Here is a 25,782-nt window from a genome sequence, read left to right as displayed (position 1 = left end):
ACATCACACATCAAGTTGACATGCAAGGTTTGCTCCTAACTGCAACCTTACCAAGATAGTTAAAGCTGAAAAGTTAAAGTTTTATTTTTCTACTGCATTCTACCTGTCTGTGTGGTTTGTTAAAGAAATGGGGAGAGATCTTCTAAAGCAAAAGCTACCTGCTCCCCAAATCATGGGTCCTGATTTTGAAAGGTTTGGAGAACGGAGATCTCAAATGCACATGATGCTACTCCTGACTGCCTGGTTCATCCGAGCCTTTAGGATTTTCTCCACTGCTTGGGGTGGGGGGGAGCGGAGGAACTGTCATTTTAGGATGAGCTTCCTCTAGAACCAACATGTAGCCACATCAAGGTGGTAGAAAGCTCTCCAATATCCATCGGAGACAGAAAATACCAGACTATTTTGATTTCCCCACTGGCTAGGTTTTGGCGACTGCTGCGCTGGTGTCAGGAGGGAGTCCAGCTCCCTGGTACCCAGGCAGTGGCTCTGGGCATCACCGCGTTCCCCGCGGCCCGGCGCGCCAGGGGCTGCCTGGCCACCGCTATCCTCTCCCGCCCGCTTTGGGGTCAGGGCGCTGGGGCAGCCTGCGTTTCCAATAGGCGAGCAGAGGGGCTCCACTTTGGCCAAGGACAGGCCATTGGGGAGGGGAAAACCTTGGGGGAGAGGCCACGGGAAAGCAGGGGAGGGCCGCGGGGCACAGGGAAGGGCAAACAGCGCTGAGAGGACCTCAAGGCTGGGGCCCCGCAGGTGTCGCGGGAACGCACAACTATGCGACCGCGGGCAGCTGGGAGCGGGAAAAGGGGTCCACCAACACCCTACCAGGGCAAAACCCCGCAGGAACCGGGGCCTGAGGGGATGCTGTCCCAAGGTGGGGCGGGGAGGGGGCTAGATGCCTGGAGGCGCGTCCCCACCCTCCTGGAGAGGCTGAGCGCATCCGGTCGGTTGCCCCCGTGCGCCCCGAAAGGGTCCGCAGGGAAGCTTGGGGTTTGGGGGAGAAGGTAGGCGGCCTCCCGCGCTGGGCAAAAGGCAACGAGCAGAGGACTCCTGGGTTCCCAGGGTCTCCCCAGATCTGTCCAGGAGACGCAAGCTGCCTGTTGGGAGCCAACTTTGTGCGCGGCGGCCGGGGTCGGGGATGGGGTCCGGGGACGCGTTACCTGGGCACCGGAGCGCAGTCAGCGCCAGCAGGAGTCCGAGCGGCGGCGCCCGGCCCGGGGGCGGCAGAGTCCTCGGCGCGCGGTGGGCGCGGCGCGGGGCTGGTCCTCTCGCGGGCCCCGGCCGGCCCGCGGCTCCCGGGAGCAGCCCCCGGCGGCCACGCCCGGGCGTCCGGCATGGCTCGCTCCCAGCGCGCCGCCCCTCCCCAGACGCCGGCGCCGCTTCCTCGGCTGCGCCTCTGCGCGCTCTCCTGGGCTCGGCCGTGCGCGGCCGGGGAGCCGGGGGCCGCCGGAACTCAGCGCCCCGCGCCCGCGCCCGCTGCCCCGCGCTTGGCCCGAGTTGCGCGGCCCCCTCCGCCGCCGCGGCTCCTGCGCCCCAGCGCCGGTCCCATCCCGGTCGCGCCGCCGCCGCCTCAGCCAGCGCCAGCTGCCGGCCGCCTCTGCAGCCAGCCAGAGAGTGAAAATGAAATTCTTTACTATAGAAATATATACAAAAATAAATTGTAAATACTAAGAAGTTTTATTATGGATATACTCTGAACTAAAACCTCTGTTATATACCTCTATCTATATATGTATATATATATTTCTCCATGTGCCTTATCATACAGACTATTTTCCCTTTTCTGCCATGGTTTAAGCACATACTCGATTGAGTGGTCATGTCTCTTTTTGTTTGTTTGTTTCTTCTTCCTCCTCCACCTTTTAAAAATGATTTACCCCAGCCTAAAGTTCTCCTTGCAGAATACTTTTCCTCGGTTGTCTATCCTTTCAGCGCCTCTCTGTCTTCATTGTCATCGTATTTAAAGCTTTCTATTCAGTAGCTCTTTGTGGCTTTCATTCAACAATCTTTGCCTCACAGGGTTTATTTTTATTTTTTCTCTCTTTCTTGGGAGAACCTGAATCTATACAATAATTTATCTTTAGCATTTTGACAAACATAATAGAAGTGATTTATACTATTTGCAAAGCCAACCTATTAAAATAAGTTATTACTAAAAACCAAACTCTAACATTTTCCCTGGCAAGAGAGAATTCGTCCAAATGTGAATCATACAAACACATTTCACAATATAACTGAAAATTGATTAAGTATCTTGATAGTTATTTTAATAATCCTCTAAGCTGACTAGGTACATTTTTGTCCTAGGCTGTTTTGGTTAAGAATATAATCTAATGGATATTACAGTATTTGTAGAAGAATCAAGTATGGGTAAAGGGAGTAACATTTTGAAGACATCTGTATCATCTTTTCACAATCTGCACCCGATGAGAAGATGTAGATTAGTAAATGACAGAATTGAGGGTTGAATCTACATCCGAGTGGTTCCAAATCCCCTTCTCTTTGTGTTAGATCATATAGTAATGGTCAATGTTATAATTATTTTACCAATTTGATACTTATTATTCTTAAAGCTATTGTTTTTTGTTCTAGGATGTTCCACAACGAAGCTTAACAAACTTAATTACTGCTTCTCAGCGATCCGGGGAAAACTGTAAGCTATTTGAAAATAACCTATTCTTGTGTTATTCACCGATTGTTCATTACAAATATTTTCATATATTCTTTACTTTCTTTTTACTGTAGTAGAAGCAAAATATTGTACTGTGAGAACAGATGATGGAATCGTGTTTGAGGACAAGATTTGTGATCATCCAAATGAAGATGTGTTTGAATCCTTTCCTACAACATCAGCCAAAGTTCAGGGCTTTTCACATCCTTCCTTTCCATCACCCGAGGCTCGTCTGAAACCTTCCTTTCCGTCATTGGAGAACTGTGGCCTTACAGAGGCAAGTTATGATTTAAAAAACTTTTCTCTTCTACATATTTTTTAATATACCTCCTCATCCTCATAATGCAGACAAAAATACTATAAAGAAATGGACCTCCTCAAGGCCATAATAGAAAACAAATGTAATAACAAAAGGAAGGATGTACAGGATTGGGATTTGTAAAAGTTGAGGGGAGTAAATCATTCATACGCTAGAAATTGTGGAAGGAAAGAATTATAAAGCAACCCAAAAGAACAGCTCAACAAATAGGGAAATGAGGAGGGGGATGAAAGGGAAAAATTCACTGACAAAGGGCAAGATGAATACAAAGTTTTAATAAGAGAGTCAAGATGACAGAGATTATTATGAAAAGACAACAGAAATGAGTTAAATGAGAGCAGCAACTCTCTATAAGATATGTTAGAAATTATTTTCATGCAAATTAAGAAAAGAAAGGCAATGAAAAAGAGGCCCGATTTCTTTTGAATGACTTATAGATGGTTTTATGAAAAAAGAAAAGAAAAGTTAAGGATGACTATAATTAAAATTAATATATTGTACATTTAAAAATAGCTACAAGAGAATAATTGAAATGATTCTACCATAAAGAAAAGACAAATATTTAACATGTCACATATCCCAGTTACACTAAGATTCTATGAATGTATCAAACCATATGTCCCTTCAAATATGTATATCTTTTATATATCAATTAAAAAACAATTTAAAAGGAAAAAATTAATCATCATTTTTTAAAAAAATTATTGAAGTAATATCTTATGTTTAATCAAGTAAAACCCGTGTTTCCAGATAATGCAAAGTGAAATATATTTTAGGCCTTATCTGATTTTTATGAATTATTAATTTTTGACTCTTTCATTTCTTCTTTAAGGTTTCTAACTTGTCTTTTGTGTATCCATAACTTACTTAACTAATTTATCTTACTGTTTCATTCAATCTTTACAGCCATTTTAGATCTGTTTGAGAATAGAGTGAGAGAAAGGAATAAGTATTTTATTTGATTTTTTATTAATCAAAATTAAAATTTCTGGTTATATGAAGGAGGTTCTTAATCTGTATCCATTAAATAAGAACTAACCCTCTTGAAGAAATAAAGGTAACAGTTATTTATTTCTGGAAATATTCTGATTTATCTTGTGCCAATAATTTCTCCATATAATGGACACACATATGTATACATCACATGAATGCAATCATAATTGATCATTGTTCTCTAGAATAACCTACTTATTATCATAGAATTATAAAGAAGGGGCACTTGCCAACAGAGTATACACAGTCATCTCTGGAAGATGATTTTTTACCTTGAAAAATATCTCCAGCATTGGGGACATTTTATATTATTCTCAGGAAGCATTATCAAGTTCAGTATTGATAGTTGTTATACTTTGCACATAAATGTGTGTTCATCTGTAAAACTCAGAAATCCTGTAGACTTGCTTTTGTAGTCCTCTCTCCACTCCTCATGGGAATATTGGGGCTTGATTGACAATTGTAGATGTGTTTGAAGATTCTTAAATCTTCAATTTGGATAATCATAGCTTTATGTTCTTTATAATAGATGATATCCCCAATTTTTAACTACCTTCTTATATAATGTAAATATGAAATTAGAGCTATGAGTATGTTGCTTACATGGGAGTAAGAAAACCATGTGAAATTTAGTGGAGGATTTTATGTGTCTTTCTTACATGATGGTAGTACTTAGAAATATCTCACAATTCTGCATCACGTAAGCATTTCTCCTCTACAGTTTAAAATTTTAAGATTAATTTTAAAAATAATCTTCTTGCAGCATCTTAAATTGGAATTTTAGAATTAAATTTTTTTGTTCAATTTAAAAGTGCATATTACCATAATATTCAAAAAATAAATATTTTCTTATATTAATGCTATTGTATCTCATATCATTCAAATATTAAAAGGTATAACTGAAAAATTGAATCATATTTTTTCCTCCTCTTGTTTTCATTTTCAAAATTTCAGAGCTCTGTGTAGGTTTTCATTATTTAATTCTACCCAGTTTAGTATATTTAAGTACGTTTTACAAATAGTCATCCTTTTTCTCACACTGCCCTGTCTAAAAACCCTTCATGTCCTTTTCCATCTCTTTGTCTGTCTTTCATAATATGGCCGTATATCTTTGCAGCATTTCCTGTGCTTCCCAGGTAGAACTCACTGCTCTCTCCTTTGTACTCTTACTGTCCTTTATTCACTTTAATGGTAGAAGCAGTGAATTATTCTTTTCTGTCTTTCTTTCGTTTGTCTGATTTCATATATCTCATACATTTCATGCATCTCAACCTCCTGTTGAATCTTCTCAGCGTCTCCCAGGATAGTGCCTATGATTTGACAGACACAGTAAATGTTTATTGTCTTACTGACTGACTGAGCGAGTGAGTGAGTGAGGGAATAATAAGTGCAATGTTTTCTGAAGTTGGGATTTTTTTTTAATAGGATGAAGCAACGGGCCCGGGCGCGGTGGCTCACGCCTGTAATCCTAGCACTCTGGGAGGCCGAGGCGGGTGGATCGCTCAAGGTCAGGAGTTCGAGACCAGCCTGAGCAAGAGTGAGACCCCGTCTCTACTAAAAATAGAAAGAAATTATATGGACAACTAAAATATATATATATACAAAAAATTAGCCGGGCATGGTGGCGCATGCCTGTAGTCCCAGCTACTCGGGAGGCTGAGGCAGTAGGATTGCTTAAGCCCAGGAGTTTGAGGTTGCTGTGAGCTAGGCTGACGCCACGGCACTCACTCTAGCCAGGGCAACAAAGCAACACTCTGTCTCAAAAAAAAAAAAAAAAAAAAAAAAAAGGATGAAGCAACAAAGCCAGCATCCGGACAAAAGGAAAATGGTATTGGTATTATTTTATTGAAAATGCTCCAAGAGAGCAAAAAAAATAATGTAAATTTCATATGTGTGCACACAAATAACAGAAGTGGTAAGTTAGTGAATACCTCTGACAGTGTTTGATCCTTAAATGCCATCATGAAAAAAACATTGAAAGTATGTAGACCCAAATATATTATCCATTTCTTTTAAATATTTTTCTTTTGCTGTCTTTCTTTATACCATCTAATTTTTCTTCCTAAAACTAGTTCAACCTTGAAATTATTTTTGCTATTAATTTTATTTTATTGAAAGAAAAATGAATGGTGATAGACTTGTATAAGAATTTAAAATTTACATTAAAAATGTTCCCATGAATGTATCTGTGAATAACATGTTACAGGCAAGATGTCTGCATTGGGACCTGGACAAAATGAAGACGCAGAATCACCTCAGGATTTGGAGGTACTGCCTATTGTTGTTGTTATTTTAAAATATAAGTATCAAATGATATTAAAACCTAAAAGGAGATGTCTTGACTTTACATTCTTACCTCTGCATATGCCCATAAGAAATTATTTTCTTATATTTTCAGCTCATAATTAAAAAGGTGATTATTATTACATAGTACAACTCTGCTCATTTGTGGGATTCATTTAAGAAGCTACTATAGTATAGTGCAAAAAAATAAGGCTTAGAACAGGAATCAGTTTGGGTTCCGATGTTATGTTTATCTATAATCTAAAGAATTATTCGAGGTCAACCTGTGGTCAAATGAATCATTGGATGTGTAAAAGTCCTAATGATATTCAGAGAGAAACCATCTGGACTATTGCGTTTTCCAACTTGGAACATAAAAAGATAATATCCATAACTTGAAGGTGTTAGTGTAATTGGGTTGTCAGGTATAGATCTGCAAGCAACATTTCAGGAGAAGGAAAGGTATGGGAACAGTAAATATATAGGACTATAGTAACAGTTTGGTTTAGTGCTGTTTTAGTAAGTAGAATTCATTTTAAAAAATAGAACACATTGGATATTTTTGTGGCACCCATGTTTGTACTAGTGTAAGTATAAAATAATGACACTGTACATTAAGGTGACAACTGTGGAAAGAGAAGAGCTGCTGCACAGCGGCACCAGCACTGAGTGGGAGACATGTTAGTGTCCTGGTACTGTCACTTACTAGCCATGGAATCTTGAAAGTAGTGATTTATTCTATTCAGATATCAGGGACCTTCTTCAGAAACATGGTACTGACATCTATTCCTTAAGAATGTGTAATGAACAAATGTGGTAAGAAATGTGAAAACATTTTGTAAACTGGAGAGTGTTTATACCAATGGAGGACCAAATGTTTACACTGATATTCACTGACTTAATAAACCTTGAAAGTACTTTTTGCAAAACAGAAGGCAGTAGTGCTAAGAAAAGAATGGAAGTTATAACAGGCATATGGATTCCTAATTTGGGTTATGTTAAGTTTGGGCAGACTATTACTCAAGATGTCCTATAGGAATATAGTGATTTGATGCTTGAGACCTTCCTGATGGGATTTTAAATGGTTCGCCATTGATTAAAGTCTGTTATTGAGTACCAACTACATACTGGGCAGGAAGACATTGAAAATACAATATGAGGGAATATGCTATAGGGGTAGGAACAGAAAAACAAGTAAACAACAAAGACATATAGGTCACTATAAGTTCTGCATATAAATAAAACAGAAACGGTTTGTTTAGAAAATATTGAGGTAATTTGTAGTTAGGATGGGGATGGAAGTGGGAGTAGAATTCTGTAGTCAGAGAAGATCTTTCTGAGGGTGGTAACATTTTAGCTGCCCACTTTCACATGACTAGAGAAGGAGACAGCCATGCAAAAGTCTAGGAGGACATTCTGGACGGAGAGATCAGTGGATCACATCTCTTCATTTTACCCTTAACATCCTGGAATGACCAGGAAGTGGGATAACTACCATCCTACTCATTTTTGTTATTAAGTATAGGAAAAAATGTGCAAATAAGTGTCCAGCACATTTCAGATGCCTCATGAATAAATATTCTTATTCTTCCCTATTTATTAAGGCTTGCTATTCTTTTTTGAAGTTTTTTTTCATTGAGAAAGATTTACTCTGCGTATCTCTAATGTTTGCTTGCTTTACTTTATACATCTCTAACATTTGCTTGGTTTTATTGAAATATGACATAAAGAAATGTTTTTCTTACTACTTCAGTTTATTCAACCATTCATACTATTAGTAAAAATTTTATTAAAAAATATTTAGATATTTGCAAGCCCTTGTTTCCAAAATGGCACAGCTTGTTAAATGAGCTGTTCATCCTGAACTCGACATACTCTAATATTTCTTATCATGCTAAGTATCTTATTTTAACACTAAAAATTTCTATAGTTAAAATTATGTTAAATATTTAATTACCTAATTATTACAGTAAGTATATTAAATATATTTTTTAAATACTCTGTTATTTTTGGTGGGGATTGCAAAGCACAGTTAGGTATTTTGAAGTTACTTCCTTGTTGAAATGTGCATACCCATTAATATTTTGTCTGTGAATATACTCCCTTTCTCATCCATTCTTGGTTTCCAGAGTCAATAGCCATAAATAGATAAAAGGTAAGCTTGATCTAGATAACATATGTGAGGTTCCCTATTGAAATGTTTTGATTTTCAATACATGCTTCTCTTATTTTTAAATCTAATTGATTTTAAAATAGGAAATTCAGATATTTTTAAGAATGTGATTAGGAAATCTTGATGGAATTCATTGTTATTTTTTTAATTAAAACTCATTATTGATATTACTTTTAAGAGAGTATCTCCACGAATCCTCCACAGAATTATGGTAGTGATTTATGTGGGTTTGAAGTTAACAAACAAGAAAATACAGCCAATGGACAAGTAGAAGGTAAGAACCATATTTTATTAAAAGAAAGTCATTTAGGCCGGGCGCGGTGGCTCACGCCTGTAATCCTAGCACTCTGGGAGGCCGAGGTGGGCGGATTGTTTGAGCTCAGGAGTTCGAGACCAGCCTGAGCAAGAGCGAGACCCCATCTCTACTAAAAATAGAAAGAAATTATATGGACAGCTAAAAAAACATATATATAGAAAAAATTAGCCGGGCATGGTGGTGCATGCCTGTAGTCCCAGCTACTCGGGAGGCTGAGACAGGAGGATCGCTTGAGTTCAGGAGTTTGAGGTTGCTGTGAGCTAGGCTGACGCCACGGCACTCACTCTAGCCTGGGCAACAGAGTGAGACTCTGTCTCAAAAAAAAAAAAAAAAAAAAAAAAAAAGAAAAAAAAAAAGAAAAATAAAAACATGTGCACTGATATATTCTAAAATCCAAAAAATACCATCCAGCATCAAGAAGCAGGCATATGTAATGGAGGGTGGTCAACTAAAATAATTCTTCAGAAAAAGGAAGAGCAAAGTGTTAGAAAGGTGGGATGAATAGAAAGTGAGCTTCCAATACCAGAGTGTGTCAGAGAAATATAGCAAACATTGCTCACTCTTCTCATCTCCCTCACTGTTGGGAAGGCATGAAGGATTGAGGCACCTGAACCTGCAGAACTACATTTTCTCTCCTACAGAGGAATAGAAGCATATCTGGTCAGTCATGCATGTGTGTAATTCAGTGTGGTATGAAATGGTGTTACTTCATAGGATAAAATTATACAGCTCAAAATAAAAGCATTGGAAAGAAGAAGAGAGTAGGGTCAGTTGTGGAGAGATCAGGGAGGACAGAGGCTGATAGCAGCACATTAGAAACATTATGACTTGTAATGCAGTTTCAGTTTGGGACACATGATAGGGAGGAACTTGAGGCTAGATTCCAAAAGGGTCAGTTCAGGCAGAGGAATGTGGAAGCAAACTCAGTGTAGACCAGAGCGTCTCAAACTTTCATCAGTCAGCTGGGGACCTTGTTAAAAATGCACACTCTGAGTCAGATTCTGCATTTCTAATAAGTTTTGAGTTGATGCTCCTGCCGGTGGTCCTTGGGTATAGACTTCCTTTTAGAGAAATCTGGAAGAGGAGCCATTGGATAACAGTTTAAGACATTACAGGATCAGGGGAAAGCATTCTTTATTTATTTTTTATGTCTGAGCCTGTTTGTAGCCAGAGGGGAATGAGGCAAGTGATGAGGAAGGAGAAATTAGAGAATTTAGATACTACTGCTAAATAAAGAGGAAAGATGCGGTGGGAATAATACATCAAAAAATGTAGAAGGGGTAGAATAAGGACCACAGATCTCGAGATGACTGTTGTGAAGGAAGAAGGATTGTGAGGGGGCAAGGAGGGAGGAAAGAAAGAAGTTAGGAAGGTGATTTTGGAGTTGATGAGGAAACTTGGGAGGATTTCAGATGACTTCAGTATGTTCACACTCAAACAGAAGCTTAGATTATTGCTGCTCTACCTCACTCTTCTAAGTAGTCCATTTTAACTCAATGTGTGGATTTGTTAGCAGAGGAAGACCTAGAAGTGACATTGGAGGATGGGCAAGAAAGGCATGAAGAAAGTGAAAATAACCAGTCACAGGTATGTAAAGATTGAAATCTAAATTTCTGATTTAACATCATTTTCTTTTTTTAATAATGTAACTGGACTAAGCTTTTAGAATAAATAATTCATAATTTACTATTTTATAATTTTAAACCATTTAAAGTAGTTATAAAACTTAAAATATTCTTAGAATCTCTAGTAACTTATAGCTAATATTTACCTTGGAATTGAGACAAATGTATTTGAGAATTTTGTTTGCTCTTCCATTTTTATAACTTTACATGATAAAGAGGGTGACATCAAATATTGAATTATAAGCAGTAGAAATTACGAGCAATTTAACAGTGATGGCCAATGAGTTGGATTCATGTCAAAGGAGTAACCATTGCCAGTGGCTCAAAATTTTCAGTTTTATATTGTCAGTCATTAATGCCGTGGTTAAAGATTTATTCTGCCTTGTGGTCTCTGATTGGCTTCATCATCTATGTCCAGGGCGAGAATGGGGTCTCACTCTTGCTCAGGCTGGTCTCAAACTCCTGAGCTCAAGCAATTCTTCTGCCTCGGCCTCCCAGAGTGCTAGGGTTACAGGCGTGAGCCACCATGCCTGGCCTGTCAGGTGTTTAAGCAGCCAAACAACCAAATTTTCAGCAATACTTGGTTGGAGTAAATTGATGGCTGATTTTTTTTAATTTAATTCAGGATATTATGGGGGTACAAACATTTTGATTACATGTTATGACTTGGCCACACCCAAACCATAATTTGAGGCATGCCTTTTCCCCCGTACAATGGTCACCATGTCCATTAGTTGTGAGTTTACCCACCCCCAAGCTCCCAATCCCTGAAGAATATTACTACCATGTGAGCACCATAGTGTTGATCACTCAGTGCCAATTTGATAGTGAGTACACGTGGTGCCTATTTGTCCATTCTTCTGATGCCTCACTTCGGAGGATGGGCTCAAATTGTATCCAGGAAAATAAAAGAGGTGCTAGATCACCGTCGTTTCTTATAATCGAGTAATATTCCATTGTATACATATACCAAATTTTAATAATCCACTCATGAATTGACGGGCACTTGGGTTGTTTCCACATCCTTCCAATAGTGAATTGAGCTGCCATAAACATTCGAGTGCAGATGTCTTTATTATAGAATGTCTTTTGTTCTTTTGGGTAGATGCCTAATAGTGCTATTGCTGGAGCAAAGGGTATTTCTATTTTTAGCTCTTTGAGGTATCTCCAAATTCTTTTCCACAGAGGTTGCACTAATTTGCAGTCCCACCAGCAGTGTTGTATGAGTGTTCCTATCTCTCCACATCCTGGCCAGCACTTGTTGCTTTGGGATTTTTTGATAAAGGTGATGGCCGATTTTTATTTTACAATTTTTGTCACTATACAGACAGATATTTCACTATACTAGACAGATATAATGGTACCTGTCTAAAGCTAGTGATTGATAGATTTAGCTTTAAGGCCAGGCATGGTGGCCCACGCCTATAATCCTAGCACTCTGGGAGGCCAAGGTGATAGAATTGCTTAAGCTCAGGAGTTGAAGGCCAGCCTGAGTGAGAGACCCCATCTCTACGAAAAATAGAAAAACTCAGACTGGTGTGGTGGCACATGCCTGTAGTCCCAGCTACTTGGGAGACTGAGGCAGGAGGATCACTTGAGCTCAGGAGTTTGAGGTCGCTGTGAGCTAGGCTGACACCATAGCACTCTAGCCTGGGCAGCAGAGCGAGACTGTCTCAAAAAAAAAAAAAAAAAAAAAATTTAGCTTTAGACAGATATCATTTTGTATGCTAGTAGTGTGGTCATTGTCAATGTTTGGAGGTATTACAATTGTTATAGTGCCATTAAACTTACATAATTTTAATTTTAAGCACTGATTTATATGGCTATTTTTTCCTGGAGAAATAAAGTTTACCTAATAAGTCTTTTCACTTTTTCTGTTCATTCGTCCATTCATTTGTATATTTTTAATTAACTTTTTGAAAGACTCCTAAAATTAGAGAAAAGTGCAAGTTTTAGTACAAAGAACATTTTCTCCTGCATCATTGGAGAGTAAATTGCTGATGTTATGCCATCACCCTGATAATCTTAGTGAGTATTCTTACAAGTCAAGACATTCTACATAACTGCAATACAACCTTCATGATCAGAAAGTTAACACGAATACATTCTATCATGTAATCCTCAGATTCTTTTCCAGTTTTATTACTTGTCTGCAATGTCCTTTATAGCAAACAGATCCCATTTGGATGCATGGATGCATTTAGTTGTACTGTCTCTGAAAACTCTTTCAGTCCGGAACAGTTCCTCAGTCTTTCCTTGACCTTCATGACTTTGAATCCTTTGAAAGTAAAGTCCAGTAGTGCAGAATGTCCCTACGTTGGGTTTTTGTGATGTTTCATTATCAGTTAGATTTAGATCGTGTGTTTTTTTAAGAGAGTGTCACAGAAGTGATCCTGTGGTCTTCTCTTTGTATCCTAGCATATGACGTACAATCTAATTTGTCCTGTTACTGGTGATGTTAGCATTGATCACTAACAGTGGCTGGTTTTGAGTTTTGAATTGCTGAACCAGCCAAGCATGATATCTTAAATAAATCTCACTTGGTCTTGTGTGTAATTCTTTTTATATACTTGATGGATTCAATTTGCTGACATTTGGGGGTGCAGATTTTATTTCTAAGTCCATGAGCGATATTGGTCTATTGATTTCTTTTTCTTTTTTTCTTTTACTATCTTTATCTGGTTTTGATGTCAGAATGATACTGGCTTCATAAAACTATTTGGGAAGTGACCTTATTCTTCTATTTTCTAGAAGAGTCTGTGTAATGTTGATGTTAATTCCTTGAATGTTTGGTAAAAATTTCCAGTGAAACCGTCTAGGCCTAGAGATTTTGGGGGAGAGGGAGGTGTTTCATTACAAATTCTATTTATTTCTTTTATAGTTACAGAGCTACTGAGGCTCTCTATTTCATATTGGCTCAGTTTGGGTAATTTGTGGTTCTTCAGAAATTGTTCCATTTCTTATACCTAGTTGAGTTGATGAGCATCACATTTTTTGGTAGTATTCACAAATTATTAAAGGGGTCTGCTGTGATATTTAGTGTTTATCTCTGATATTAGTGATCCCTTTCTTCTCTCTTTTAATCTTTCTCATTCTTGCTAGAAGTTTGTTGATTTGATTTGTTTATAATTTTTGAAGAACTAACTTCCAGTTTTATTGATTTTCCTTATTCCTTTCCTGTTTTTTCATGTCATTGGTAACTATTCTTACATTTACTGTTTCATCCTCATTCTCATTTTCAGTTTATGTTGCTCTTCTTTTTTACGTTTCTGAAGACAAGAGCTAAGACTACTGATTTGAGCTTTTCCTTTTTTTATAATGTAAAGTACTTAGTGCTACAAATATCCTACTGGGCACTAGTTAAGTGGCATTCACATAATTTCATATGTTATATTTTCATTTTCATTGAGTTTCACGTATTCTGTTTCCCTTTGAGCCTTCTTCTTCAGCCCATGGCTGGCTTGGATGAGGATTGCTTAATTCTCAAGTGCTCAGAGAGTTCCTCTTGTCTTTCTCATTAATTGCTGTGTGCATTCCATTATTTTCAGTGACTATACTTGTATGCTTTCCATTATTTTAAATATATTAGTGTTTATTTTATGACCTAAACTATGGTCTATTTTGGTAAATTCATCATCAATTATTGAAAAAAAGTTTATTCTGCTGGTATTGAGCGGACTGTTCTATAACTATCAAGTAATGTGGGTTGATTGCATTATTCACTTCTACTCCTGTGTTGATCTGCTGTCTAGGAGATTACTAGAGTGGGGTGGTGAAGTCCTCAGCTAAAATTGTGTTTTTATCTATTTCTCTTTTCAGTTCTATCAGTTTCTGCTTCTTGTATTTAAAGTCCATGTTTGGTGTATCCATTTAAAAATATAATGTTATGTTTTCCTTATTTGTGGTCCTTTTCATTTTTATGTAATGTCCCTGTTTATCTCTAGTGTTTGTGTTTTGCTCTGAAGTCTACTTGATCTAATATTAACATACTGTTTGTTCCTTTTTATTGCTGAGTAGTATTCCATGTTATTGATACAACTGTTTGTTTATCCATCCCCCTGTTGAATGAAATCTTTATTGGTTGATTTCAGGTATTAGTAATTATGGATAAATCTGCTGAAATGGTTGCCTATGGCATTTTATGTGAACTTTTTTCTTTATGTTTTGGTAAATACGTAGGAGTGTAATGGTTGAACCTTAAGATAGAAATATGTTTTACTTTGTAAAATGCTGCCAAATTGCCTTGTAAGTGGCCATATCATTTTGCATTCCCACCAGCAATGAATGAGAATCTTTGTTGCTCTACATCCTCCAAGCATTCAGTATTTACAGGGTTTTTACTGTAATGGGGTATAATCGTATCCCATTGTGGCTATAATTTGCATTTCCTTATTAATAAATAATACTGAAAGTGTTTTCATGTGTTTTTTCCCATTTATCTATTTTATTTTGAGGTATATATGCTCTCAAATTTGCTGATTTTAAGGTGGATTGCTTGTTAAATATTGTTGAGTTTTAAGGACTTTTAAAAATATATTTTGGACAAAAACTTTTATAACACATGTGACTTTCTCATATTTTCCCAGTTTGTCTTAGCTTTTTGTTTTCTTAACAGTATCTATCATAGTGTGAACATTTTAAAATTTGATAACATCTGCTTTTTCAGTGTATTTTTGATGCTTTTGGTGTTTTAGCTAAAAAACTCACCAACAAGCCTAAAGTCATGTCTATTTTCTCCTATAATATATTACGTTATTTTATATTTTTATATTGCACACTTAGTTCTGTGGTCTATTTTGAGTCCATTTTTGTAAAAGGTGTGAAATATGTATCAAGGTTCACTTTCCTGTATAGGGAGATCAGATTAATGTAGTGCCACTTATTGAAGAGTTTGTTGTTCTTTCTCCTTGAATTGTCTTTTCACCTTTATCAAAGTCAGTTGAATGTATTTCTTTGAGTTTGTTTAGGGAATCTCTATTAATTCCGTTGGTCTATGTGTCTAGACTTTTCCCAAAACCACACTATGTTGAATACTGTAGCTTAATAGCAAGCCTTGTAATCGGGTAGTTTGTGTCTTCTAACTTTGTTCTGTTTCAGAAGTGTTTTGGCTTTTGTAGTTCTTTTGCCTTTATATATTTTAGAATTAGCTTGATGATAGAAATCTTTTAGGATTTTCATATGTGGTGCAGTGAATCTGCAAATACAAATGGGAGTGCTGGCTTCCTAGCAATTTTGAGACTCTGAATCCATGGGTACTTTATGCCCCTCTTTTTACTTAACTCTTCTCTTAATTCTTTCCTCCACATTTTGCAGTTTATAGCATACAGATCCTGCACTTCTTTTGTTTGAGTTATTCCTAAGTACTTCATTTTTTTATTTAATTTCAAATAGTAAATTAAACATTTTTAACTGTTCATTTATGATACATTATTGTATAATTGCATATTGTATATGTTGTAATTGTATATTGACCTTTGATACTAAAACATTGTTAATTTTAATCATTAGTTATAGAGGCTTTTTGTAAATATGGCAGGTTTTTGATAAAACCTTTATGCTAATCACAAATAGAGTCAGTTGCATTTCTTCCTTTCTAATATGTATGCCTTTTATTTCTTATTCCTGTCTTATTGCACTGTGCACGTCTTCTAATACAATACTGAATAGGAGTGGCTTGATTCTAGTCTTAGGAAAAAAATACTCAATCCTTGCTATTAAGTATGTAGATTGTAAAATGTCCTTTATTGGGTTAAGAAAATTCTCTTTTATTCCTAATTTGCTGACAGATTTTACCAGAACTGGATGTTGCATTTTATTGAATTCTTTTTCCGCATCTATTGAGATTTGTGAAATAGAGTAGACTACTTTGAATTTTGAGTAGTGAACGAGCCTTGTTTTTCTTGTTCATAATGTGTCATCCCAGATAGAGAGATGTACAGATAGCTCAATTCCATGTGGTAATTTTTAAAAATGTTTTCTCATCTTTGTTCATAACTGATATTAATCCATAGTTTTCTTATAATACCATTTTTTAGTTTTCGTATTAGTATAATTCTGGCCTCATAAAATGAGTTGGGAAGTGTTTCCTTTTATTTTTCTAAAAAATATTGTGTACAACTGGAATTATCTTGTCTTCAAATACTGTAGAAGTCAGCAAAACTTTTGCTGACTAGATTTTTTTTGGAAGATTTTATTTGCAAATTCAATTTCTTAATTGATATAGATCTATTCAAGTTATCTGTTTCTTCTTCAGTGAGGTTTGGTAGTATGTCTTGAGTCTCTGAAGGAATTTTTTTTTTTTATCTCCGCTATCAATTTTGTGTGTGTAGAATTGTTTGTAGTATTAAATTATTATCCTTGTGATAATAGTAGAGCGTGTATGAATAACTTCTTTTTTACTTCTGCTATTGGTAATCTATACCCTCTTTCTTTGTTCTTATTCATTCTCATCTGATCTTTTCATAAAACAGGTTTTTGATTTCATTGATTTTCTCTCTTTCTCTCATTTTTAATTTTGCTACTTTCTGCCCTAATTGTTTTTAGCTCTTTTCATCAGTTTCCTTTGGATTCAAATTGTTCTTCTCCCTCCAGATTCTGTAGGAAATATTTGAGGCCACTGCTGTGAGATCATTATTCTTTTCTAATATCTACATGCAATGCTATGAATTTCCCTCTAGGCAAATTTTTTGGTGCGTCCCACAAATTTTGATATGTATCATTTTAACATTCATTATGTTTAAAATAATTATTAATTTAACTTGAGACTTTCTCTCTGACCCATTGGTTATTTACAGGTGTGTCAGTGCCTTTCCACAATTTGAGAATTTTCCAGATATATTGGTTATGATCAATAGTTTAATTCCACCAGGCTCCATGAATGCACTTTGCATTGGCTTTTATTCCTTTAAATTAGTTACTATTTGTTTCACGCCTCAAAATACCATCTACCTTAATGATAATTACTGTATGTTAACTTGACAATAATGTGTTCTGCTTGTTGTGTAGAGTGTACTAGACATGTTAATTAGGTCAAAAATTTTGATCTTGTTATTCAAATAAACTTTCTTTACTGATCTTCTGCGCACTTGCTCTGTCATGTATTAAATGAGGAGTATTTAAGTCTCTTATAACTATGAATGCATTGATCATCTTTTACCTCATGCATTTTAAAGTTCATCTGTTAGGTGCAGAAAAATAACATTTGTTCCAGCACAACCAGGCTACCTCAACTGTGGATGAAAACTGACACAGTATTACCAAAACAAAACTAAGCACAATTGTGTGTCCAGACCCAACACTGGCTCGTTTACACACAGCCCTGGGGTGCTCTGAGTCCAGCAAAATACTGCTTCAGAGTCTCTTCCCCAGTCCTATGATGACCCTCTTTCCCTCTGTGAGTTGCTCCCGGTCCCATGGTGTGAGTATTCCCTTACTGCAACAAGCCGGTGAACCAGAGTCTGTTGACAACAGATTTAGTTGAGGTAGCCTGATTGTGCTGGAATAAATGTTATTTTTCTGGATTTTGTGATGCTTGTAGTATTTATCAGCATTTTAAAATGTGTAATGGGCTGTGATTTATTTTCTCTTCCTAAATAAACATTAACTTATGTGCCTAGTTTTGTGTTGGTAGTACTTGCTAGTTTTCATCCAGAGAGTCCGCTAAATCATATAAGCCTCAGGCCCCACAGCACCTGGGTCCCCCTTGGGTCATTGTGTGAGTGTCACCCGCCCTGGAAAGACCACACTGGCTGACTTCTCAGTCCTCCCATGGCCTCATCCCTCCTCTGCCAGTGATTCGTCTGTGTTGAAGTGAGGGGGTTTCTAACCTCTGCAGGTTCAATCTTTTGCCACTGACTTGTGGCATTATTTTTGCTAAAGGAACTCTTAAAGGGGTATAATATTTCCCAAACTTGACCTGCTCAGGATCCTCTTTTACATGACGCGACAGACCCCATAGCTTCAGGACACAGTCAGTGCCCTTGGCTTAGTCCCGGACTTGAACCTGCTCACCCTCAGCCTCTTCCCCCTGTTACCCACCTGGGGAGCAGACAGTCAGGGAGAAGGTGGGGGGAGCCATGAGCACAGCCCCCGCTTCCCCAAGGAAGGGAGAATTGTATCAGAAAAGTGCCAGGTTTAGAGGAAATCACTGTGTCTGTGCGGTAGTTGCCTGGGTCAAACTGAGGCAAAGCTTGGGCAGCTCCCTGCAGGGAGGCCTTCACCCCTGACCCCCTCCCCTGGGCTTCTGAGCACCTGCTGCTCTGCCTGGGGCCCCTCATCCCCACAGCAGCCTGGATCACTAAGTCCATGAGGCCCCGTCCACCCCGACACCCGCCCAGGGTCACGCCCAGACTCAGACCTCCCGTGTCCAGGCCTCTGGGCGGTGCTTCTCTTCCCTCCCCCCAAAGACTTTTGTTAATAAAGGCAGGGCTGAGAGGCTTTGCCTGCAAGGTGGACGTGGAGGGAAGCGCATGTTCCCCCGTCTTCCTGCCCGACCTTCCCAGCGCTGGCTTTGCTGGTGCAGCACGTGAGGGGCCAGGCTGGGGGCTGTTTGCTGGACTCCCCTTTCTCATTTCAACTTCAGTGTTCACAGCAGTGGCCGCAAGAGACCTTGGTCCCTGCAGCTGTGGGCATGCAAGGTATTTGCGAACCTGCCCCAGGGGGACCAGCCCTGAGGGCTGCACCCCTCTGCCCTGAAACAGCCAATGGATGGACACTGTGGGGTGAGCCCTGTGTGCATCGTAGGACTGTCACCTCCTGTTCAGGGCTGGGAAACAGCCACTGTTCCAGGGAATTATGCTGACTCCTAGGTGGTGGTCTTTGTGAACCAAAATGTACTTCTTGGAAAAAGAACCTACAGCACGTCAGTCCCATTTGTGTATTAACTTCTCCATCCCTAACATGGAGCTTGATGTAAGGACTGGCTTTAAATCCAAGTCCAGAGAAAGGGCTGGTGGGTGTAACTGTAAAACCTCCCAGCTTAGGGCACAACCCCCCAGTGTAGGGCACAACCTTCTAGCTTAGGGCACGACCTCCCAGTGCACGGCATGACCTCCCCGTGTAAGGCATGAGGTCCCAGTATAGGGCATGACCTCCCCATGTAAGGCATGACCTTCCAGTGTACGGCATGACCACCCCGTGGAAGGCATGAGGTCCCAGTGTAGGGCGTGACCTCCCCGTGGAAGGCATGACCTTCCAGTGTACGGCATGACCACCCCGTGGAAGGCATGACGTCCCAGTGTAGGGCGTGACCTCCCGTGGAAGGCATGACGTCCCAGTGCAGGGCACGACTCCCGGGTTGGACCAGAGCAGGCACTGCCTTCACTCTAGGATGTTTCCCGTCTGTGATTCTGGGTGCTGTTTCCCACAACCAGTTTCACATACACACAGATCCTTTTAGTCTTTCTTTTCATGTAGGGACCTAAATTCTTCTGGGCAAAAAAGTGGACATCAATCACTGTTTATTAGTCTCTAGGGAATGTGATGGGAGAAAGTCAGTCCCTGGGGTCTGACCAACTCTGCAGACATGGCTGGGATCTACTGCCTGGCCAGCTCCGCTGAGGGCCTCCTCCCCGTCTGACGTCCTTTAGGGGAGCACCGCAGGAACAGGGCCAGCAGCCTGGGCACCCTGCTCCACGGACCCCTTCACCAGGGGCCGCTGTAACCGAGCACCTGGGCTCCAGCCCTGCTGCTCTTGTCCCTGCTCTGAGACTCATATATCCCTGAAGTGGCCGCTCAGTCCCTGATGGGCTTACCAGCTCCCAGGTGCTGATTTGCTGTCTAGAACCAGCAGGACAAGGAGCTTTTCACAAAGGGGCTGCTGAGGGCCGTGTTTTTCTTTTCTTTTAGAGATAGGATCTTGCTCTGTCACGCAGGCTGGATGGCGAACAGTGACAGGATCACAGCTCACTGTAACCTCCATCTCCTGGGCTCAAGCGATCCTCCCACCTCAGCCTCCCAAAGCACTGGGGTTACAGCGTGAGCTGCCACACGGCCCACAACCCTCCTCATGTGCACATCCCCAAGATGGGAAAAAACTCAAGATGGAGCCAATGCTACTCTTTTATTAAAGGAGGGAGGAGCAGAGCGTGTGCACCACGACCAGCGAATTTGAGAAGCGGTAGGGAGAAAGGAACAGGTGGAGCCACGTGGCTGATCAACAAAGGCCTCCGAAGCCTTCTCCATTTGCCTCCCTCCCGGTGCTGGTGCACAGAGGAGACCTGCGCCAGGGCAGGGCCTCCATCCCGGGCTAGGGAGAACTACAGGGAGCTGTGAGGTGTGGGGAAGAGGGGGTGGGTGCAGCCCAGCCTGGCACAGACCCCTAGGCCTTCTGACAGCTGGATTTCACCAAGGTCATTGAATCCTCCCAGGGAACACTGTAGATCTCAAAAGAGCAGAGCCTTTCCTATAAAAGGGAAGAGAGAGGGGTAATCAGTGCAGGTTACAGTTGAAAGGGAAGATGCCCAGCCATGGGATGTCAGGGTGGCGGTGAGCAAGCTTGAGGGTGAGACACTCGGCCCCCACCCACACCTGCCGAGTCCCAGGACTTGCAGCCTGACTGTGCAGTGACTGCTCCTTGGTCCTCCAGGGCTCCAAGAGCACCAGCTGGCGTCGTGTCCCCCACCTGGCCCACGGGACCCCCCACCGTCCTGCCCTAGCACAGCCCTGGAAGGAGCAGCCTGTGCCAGGCCACAGGAGCCCAGAGGGTGGCAGTGGGGGAGGCAGCTCGTTGCCCCCACGCTCCCTCCACCTCCAGCCTCTGGGCCAGCACTAAGAGGGCCAAGAGGGAAGACCCCAGGAAAGGGGAAATGCCCCCCCCAAAGAGCCGGGGTGTCAGGAGGGGAGTGGGTGACAAGGGGAGTGTGGCTGTCCCCAGGGCAGAGACCTCACAAGAACCAGCCAGGTCCTTAGAGCAGCTGATGTGTGAGTGGGGGCAGCTTCGGAGGGCTTGGGCCACTTACAGGCCTCTGATTTCCTCTAATCTGCTCAGCTTGGCCATGGCTGTCGGCAGGTGGCCATGGCTGTGTTCAGGTGGCCGAGGCTGGCACTGAACAAAGCCCTTCTCCCTCCCTGGCACCCACCTCTGAGGCTGATTCCTCCAGCACAGCAGGCAGCTCCCCAGAATAGGCAGGGTTGTGCTCTCAGTACCCCCATTCCCGAGCTAAAGCCCTCTTAGCAGTTCAAATTAGGCATGTGCTCACACCCCTCCCCCTCCTCCCCATATGCACACAGGTGTGCATCTATGTAAACTCACACGCACCCCTCACCCACAGGCATCTGTGCATGGACCCCCACACTCCCCCCACACACTCCCACACACCTCCTCACACACACCCCAACATGTGCACATGGACACGTGTGCATTTCCCCACACTCCCTGTGCTGGCAAACACTCATGCACACACGCACCTCTGTGTGTACACACACACCCTCCTGAACAGGTGCGGGATCACAGGAACACACACGTCCCCCTCTGCAGGGCGTTACGGGCCCCTGACCCGCATCAGGCACATACCCTCCTCAGCCGCTGCTGCTCATGGAAGGGACAGTTGTCCAAGTTGGGCTGGGACTTGGCACACGTGGTCCGGCCGATCTTCACATCAAAGAAGTAGTTCATCCCAGCCACGACCTACACGTGTGCAAGAGCAGGATTCACCTACAGCACTGCCGTCAGTTTCACACACACACAGGTAGTTCGCTGTTGCTGAGTTACTGGGTGTGCCCGGGGCTTCACACCTGCATTCCTGAGCTGCCACACTGTCACCTGCAGGCCATACAAGCCACCTGCTCCTCCCAGCTGGCAGGGGTGCTGTACCCCAGGTGTTCCCTTCTAACTTATTTTCTCTGAGCAACTCCACCGAGGTGTCACATGCAGCAGGAAAGTGGAAGTGGCAGCCGGGGACTAACGCCCTCACTGCACTCAGGAAGGGCAGGCGCAGCTCTGGGCAGCCAGCCTGGGTGGGGCCGACAATCGGTGCCTGCACCGGGAGCACAGGCGTGGTCTAAGCACCAGTGAGGCCTCCGTGGCCGAGCAAGGGTTCATCACACCCTGCTCACTGCGGCCCAGAGGCAGGAAGCGCTGATCCGTTCTAGCAGGGCTGTCATCCGACGACGCAGTCTCAGCTGACTTGCAGCCACTGGCGCACAGCCCGACAGAATCCCACTGTCTCTGTTTTACCCAGATCTGTGTATTCCCTCGTTGGTCAGTCGGAAATGAGATGCTTCACACGCACGGAGATTTTAGGCCAGTAAGAGACTGCTCTCGAATGCCCCTGTTTTAAGTGTGATTTGCTGGCAATATTCCTCAAGCGCGTTGTACACCTGCATGATTTACATTTAGATTACAGAATAGAGCTGACCCCTGTCCCTGCACAGGGCCTTCCCCAGACACGCCTTGTCAGAACTGTGGAGCAGCATGGGATGAGGGGCTCTGGGATCAGGGCTCTAGACCTTGCCCTGTGGATCCGTGATTCCTCCCGTATCAGTCTGCCCCTCTGTCAAATGGGCTCCCAGGACCAATGAGCTACAGGGTCTTGTGCTTCACTCCAAGTTAGAGCCACCCGGGAGAGGCGCGGGCCAGCAGAGACCACAGCACCGAGGGTCCACCTCATGTTGAAGGGAGAGGACAGCAGCTGAGGGTGCAGGAGGAGAAGCGGGGCTGTCTGGACTCACTGAATTTTTGAGAGTAGGTGGGAGGATGTCTACACGCTGGCGTGCCATGCCACCCTGTGCTGCTCTGTCCCTCTGGGCAGCTGTGCAATGGGTGCAGGGCAAGCTCGGGCCCAGCAGCCCTCCCTGACGCCCCCTCCTGGCCCCTTCTCCATGCTGACTGCCCTCCTCCTCTGCCAGAGTCTAGCTGCGCCCAGGCTGCGGCTGGCACGGGCAGGGTTCAGGCGTGGTCCTCTGCACCCCAGCAGGGACTCAGCTGCCCGTGGCTGTGGGTGGTGGTCTGCCGGGCTCAGGGTGAAGGACGCTCACCCTAGGGGCTGCTCCCAAGGCTTGACTTTTGGAGGGAGCATGTACCTTCAGGACCAGGAGGCCAGGCTCCCCGAGTGGCACCTGCTGAGGCATCCAGGGAGGAGGACATGCCTCCTGTGTGCGCACAGTATGACCTGAATCTAACCTTGAGGGGGCAGCAGGTTCAGCTACCGTCTCTAGACCACAAGTGGCCGGACGCCAGGAAAATGCCAAGGACAGGAAACAGACTGGCTGCTGAAGCGTGAGGGCGGCTGCAGGTTAGAGGAGGCTGAGGAGACAGGGCAGGGGCTGTGATGAGAGCCTGGGTGTGTCCCCGGGTGTAAAGGCCATCAGTGGGACAGTCAGGGAAATCTGAATAAGCCTGAGCATGAGATAATTGAATGTGCCTGTGCTGATTTGCTGGTAATGCTCTCTGTGGGGGCAAAGCCAGTTGGGACTCAGGACCCCGTGGGGAGGGGGCAGCACGCACCTGCTGGCGGGCACGCACCACCTGACGCACTCCGCTGTAGTACACGTCATTGCTCTCCTCGTTGTATTTGCGGATGGCAAAGTCCAGCGCCTGCTGCACTTCCTCATCATTGACATCTGCTTCCTCGATGCCGCCCACCCGTTTGGAGCCCTTGGCCACGGTCTTGGCCAGGGTCACGGCCAGGGTCACAGCCAGGATGGCCAGCAGGAGCAATGGGACACGCAGAGGGCTGGCCATGGTCTGCTCAGATGCACAGCGAGGAGCTGGGGCTGCAGAGGAGCTGCCGGTGTGATCCTGAGGCCTCAGCGCCTTCCTGCAGGCTGCGGTCCTTTTACCCTGCTGGGGCCTCCCCACCCACCTGCCCCCTGGCTCGCTCCTCCTCTTCCTCCTCCATCTCGCCACCTGCCTGCTCCTGCCCTCACTCCTGCCACTCCCCCAGTCCGGCCCTCCTCCCCAGTGCTCCCAAGCTAGTGTCACCCTGGTCTCCAGAGAGGTGACAGTGAAAGCAACATGACCTCCTCACTGTTTCCCCAGAAAAGGGTAAAAGAGAAGTGTTGGCCTCCTGGAGTTGTCCAAGGTCAGGGTTATCTCTGAGCACTTGGTCAAGGTGTGGGAGTCCTAAGGGCAACATGTGACTTCAGAGGCACCCAGTCCACACCCTGCTCTGAACTTGCTTGCCAAACATAAGGAAACTAACCTTTGGGAAAAGGTCTCTGGGTTCATCTTTCACAGCTTGATATTATTCAATAAACACACCTTTTACCAGCTTCTTGTCGGTCCTCCGGACGGTCCAGGACCTGGGACTGAGCCTGGCTAACTAAGCCACGGACTTGACACTGCAGAGCTGCTGCCCAGTAGAGATGTGACACGCGCCCAGGAACAGTTTTCAATTCTCTAGTAGACACATTCGAAAAGTAAAGGAAAAAAAAAAAAAAAAAAAAACAGGTGAAAGTAATTTTGCTAATATTTTTATTTAACCTAAGATATCCAAAATATTATTTCCAATTACAGGAACAATTGCTACTAAGATAATTAACATCCTTGTGGGTGTCTGCACTATGTCTTTGGAATTTCGTGTATATTTTTTGCACTTAGAGCACGTGTCAATTTGGACTGGCCCCGTTTCAAGCACCCCACGGCTACAGGTTTCTGGTGGCTGTGGTATTGCTCAGCCCAACTTTAGGGTGGGGGATGGGGATGGGGGACAGTGAGTAATTCTTAAGATCAGAGAGTTATAGATGCTCTGTTGGAAGTGAAATAGAAGGGGGCAGAGAGACATGGGGCCACTGGACACTGGCCAGGGAGGGAAGACCTGGAAGGACAGGGTCCTGCCTGGACCAGGGAACAGAGCTCCAGGCAGAGGGAACAGCCAGTGCAAAGGCCTCTTCTGGGAGGGGGGCGTGTCCTGGAACCTCACAGTACACTGTGGGTGGGGGCTGGGCTGGAAGGGTGCAGGGAGACCTCCCCCAGCAGGCAGTGGGGGGCAGTGAAGGGAGCCCACAGCCCAGGAATGAGCACATGGGCCGCTCTCGTTTCTCCCCTCTGGGTGCCAGGCTGCCAGCCCTGGTCCTCTGTGCACTGCTTGGGAAACTCCGTATATTTTAAAAAATCACCTTGTATTAGGTACGATTCACATCCAATAAAATGCCTCGTGTTATGTGTCCAGACTGAGGAATTTCAGTAAATGCATACACCGGTGTTACCACTCTGCCAAGATCTAGAACATGTGCATTGCCCCAGACAGTGTCCGCCTGCCCCTGCAGTCGAGCCTCATGCCCACCCCGGCCCTGGCAACCCACCCATCCTGCCCTGTAGACTTGCTTCCTTGCCTGTCCCTGCACTTCCATGAGTGGAATCCTGCAGTGTGAGCGCGGCTGGGTCTGGCCTCCGCTGCTCAGCGTGGCTCTTGAGCTTCCCCGGTGGTTTCATGAGCGTGTTCGCTGGTTCTCTCTCCCCAGACTGAG

The 25,782-nt window shown here is 43.2% G+C and overlaps 2 protein-coding genes across 2 annotated transcripts in view; one reads left to right on the top strand and one right to left on the bottom strand.

The window, feature by feature from the left end:
- Nucleotides 1-20,035, top strand: part of LOC138400685 (putative ankyrin repeat domain-containing protein 19) — a 44,308-nt gene extending 24,273 nt beyond the window's left edge. The window contains exons 7-8 of the mRNA XM_069495740.1: nt 1,078-1,608; nt 19,962-20,035. Coding sequence (XP_069351841.1) covers nt 1,078-1,608; nt 19,962-20,035 — 605 coding nt within the window. The remainder of the gene's footprint in view (nt 1-1,077; nt 1,609-19,961) is intronic.
- Nucleotides 20,036-20,427: 392 nt separating this feature from the next.
- On the bottom strand, nt 20,428-24,177 carry LOC138400969 (cystatin-C-like). Its single transcript, XM_069496152.1, has 3 exons — nt 23,819-24,177; nt 21,887-22,000; nt 20,428-20,776 (listed from the first exon to the last, which is right to left on the bottom strand). The coding sequence occupies exons 1-3, from the start codon at nt 24,053-24,055 to the stop codon at nt 20,693-20,695; spliced, it is 435 nt and encodes a 144-aa protein (XP_069352253.1). The 5' UTR covers nt 24,056-24,177; the 3' UTR covers nt 20,428-20,692.
- Nucleotides 24,178-25,782: the final 1,605 nt, after the last annotated feature.

Source organism: Eulemur rufifrons, chromosome 20 (genome assembly GCF_041146395.1).
Source record: "Eulemur rufifrons isolate Redbay chromosome 20, OSU_ERuf_1, whole genome shotgun sequence".
Lineage (NCBI taxonomy): Eukaryota > Metazoa > Chordata > Mammalia > Primates > Lemuridae > Eulemur > Eulemur rufifrons.
Note: the sequence above shows the minus strand (reverse complement) of the source record. Positions and strands in the feature narration are given on the sequence as shown.

Bases quoted from the DNA above. Each gene is read 5' to 3' on its own strand.
- LOC138400969 (XM_069496152.1), bottom strand. From the start codon at position 24,055: ATGGCCAGCCCTCTGCGTGTCCCATTGCTCCTGCTGGCCATCCTGGCT. The intron at 22,001-23,818 runs GTGCGTGCTGCC...GCACACGTGTAG, and splicing joins TGGTGCGTGCCCGCCAGCAG to GTCGTGGCTGGGATGAACTA. The intron at 20,777-21,886 runs GTATGTGCCTGA...TCCCTTTTATAG, and splicing joins AGCAGCAGCGGCTGAGGAGG to GAAAGGCTCTGCTCTTTTGA.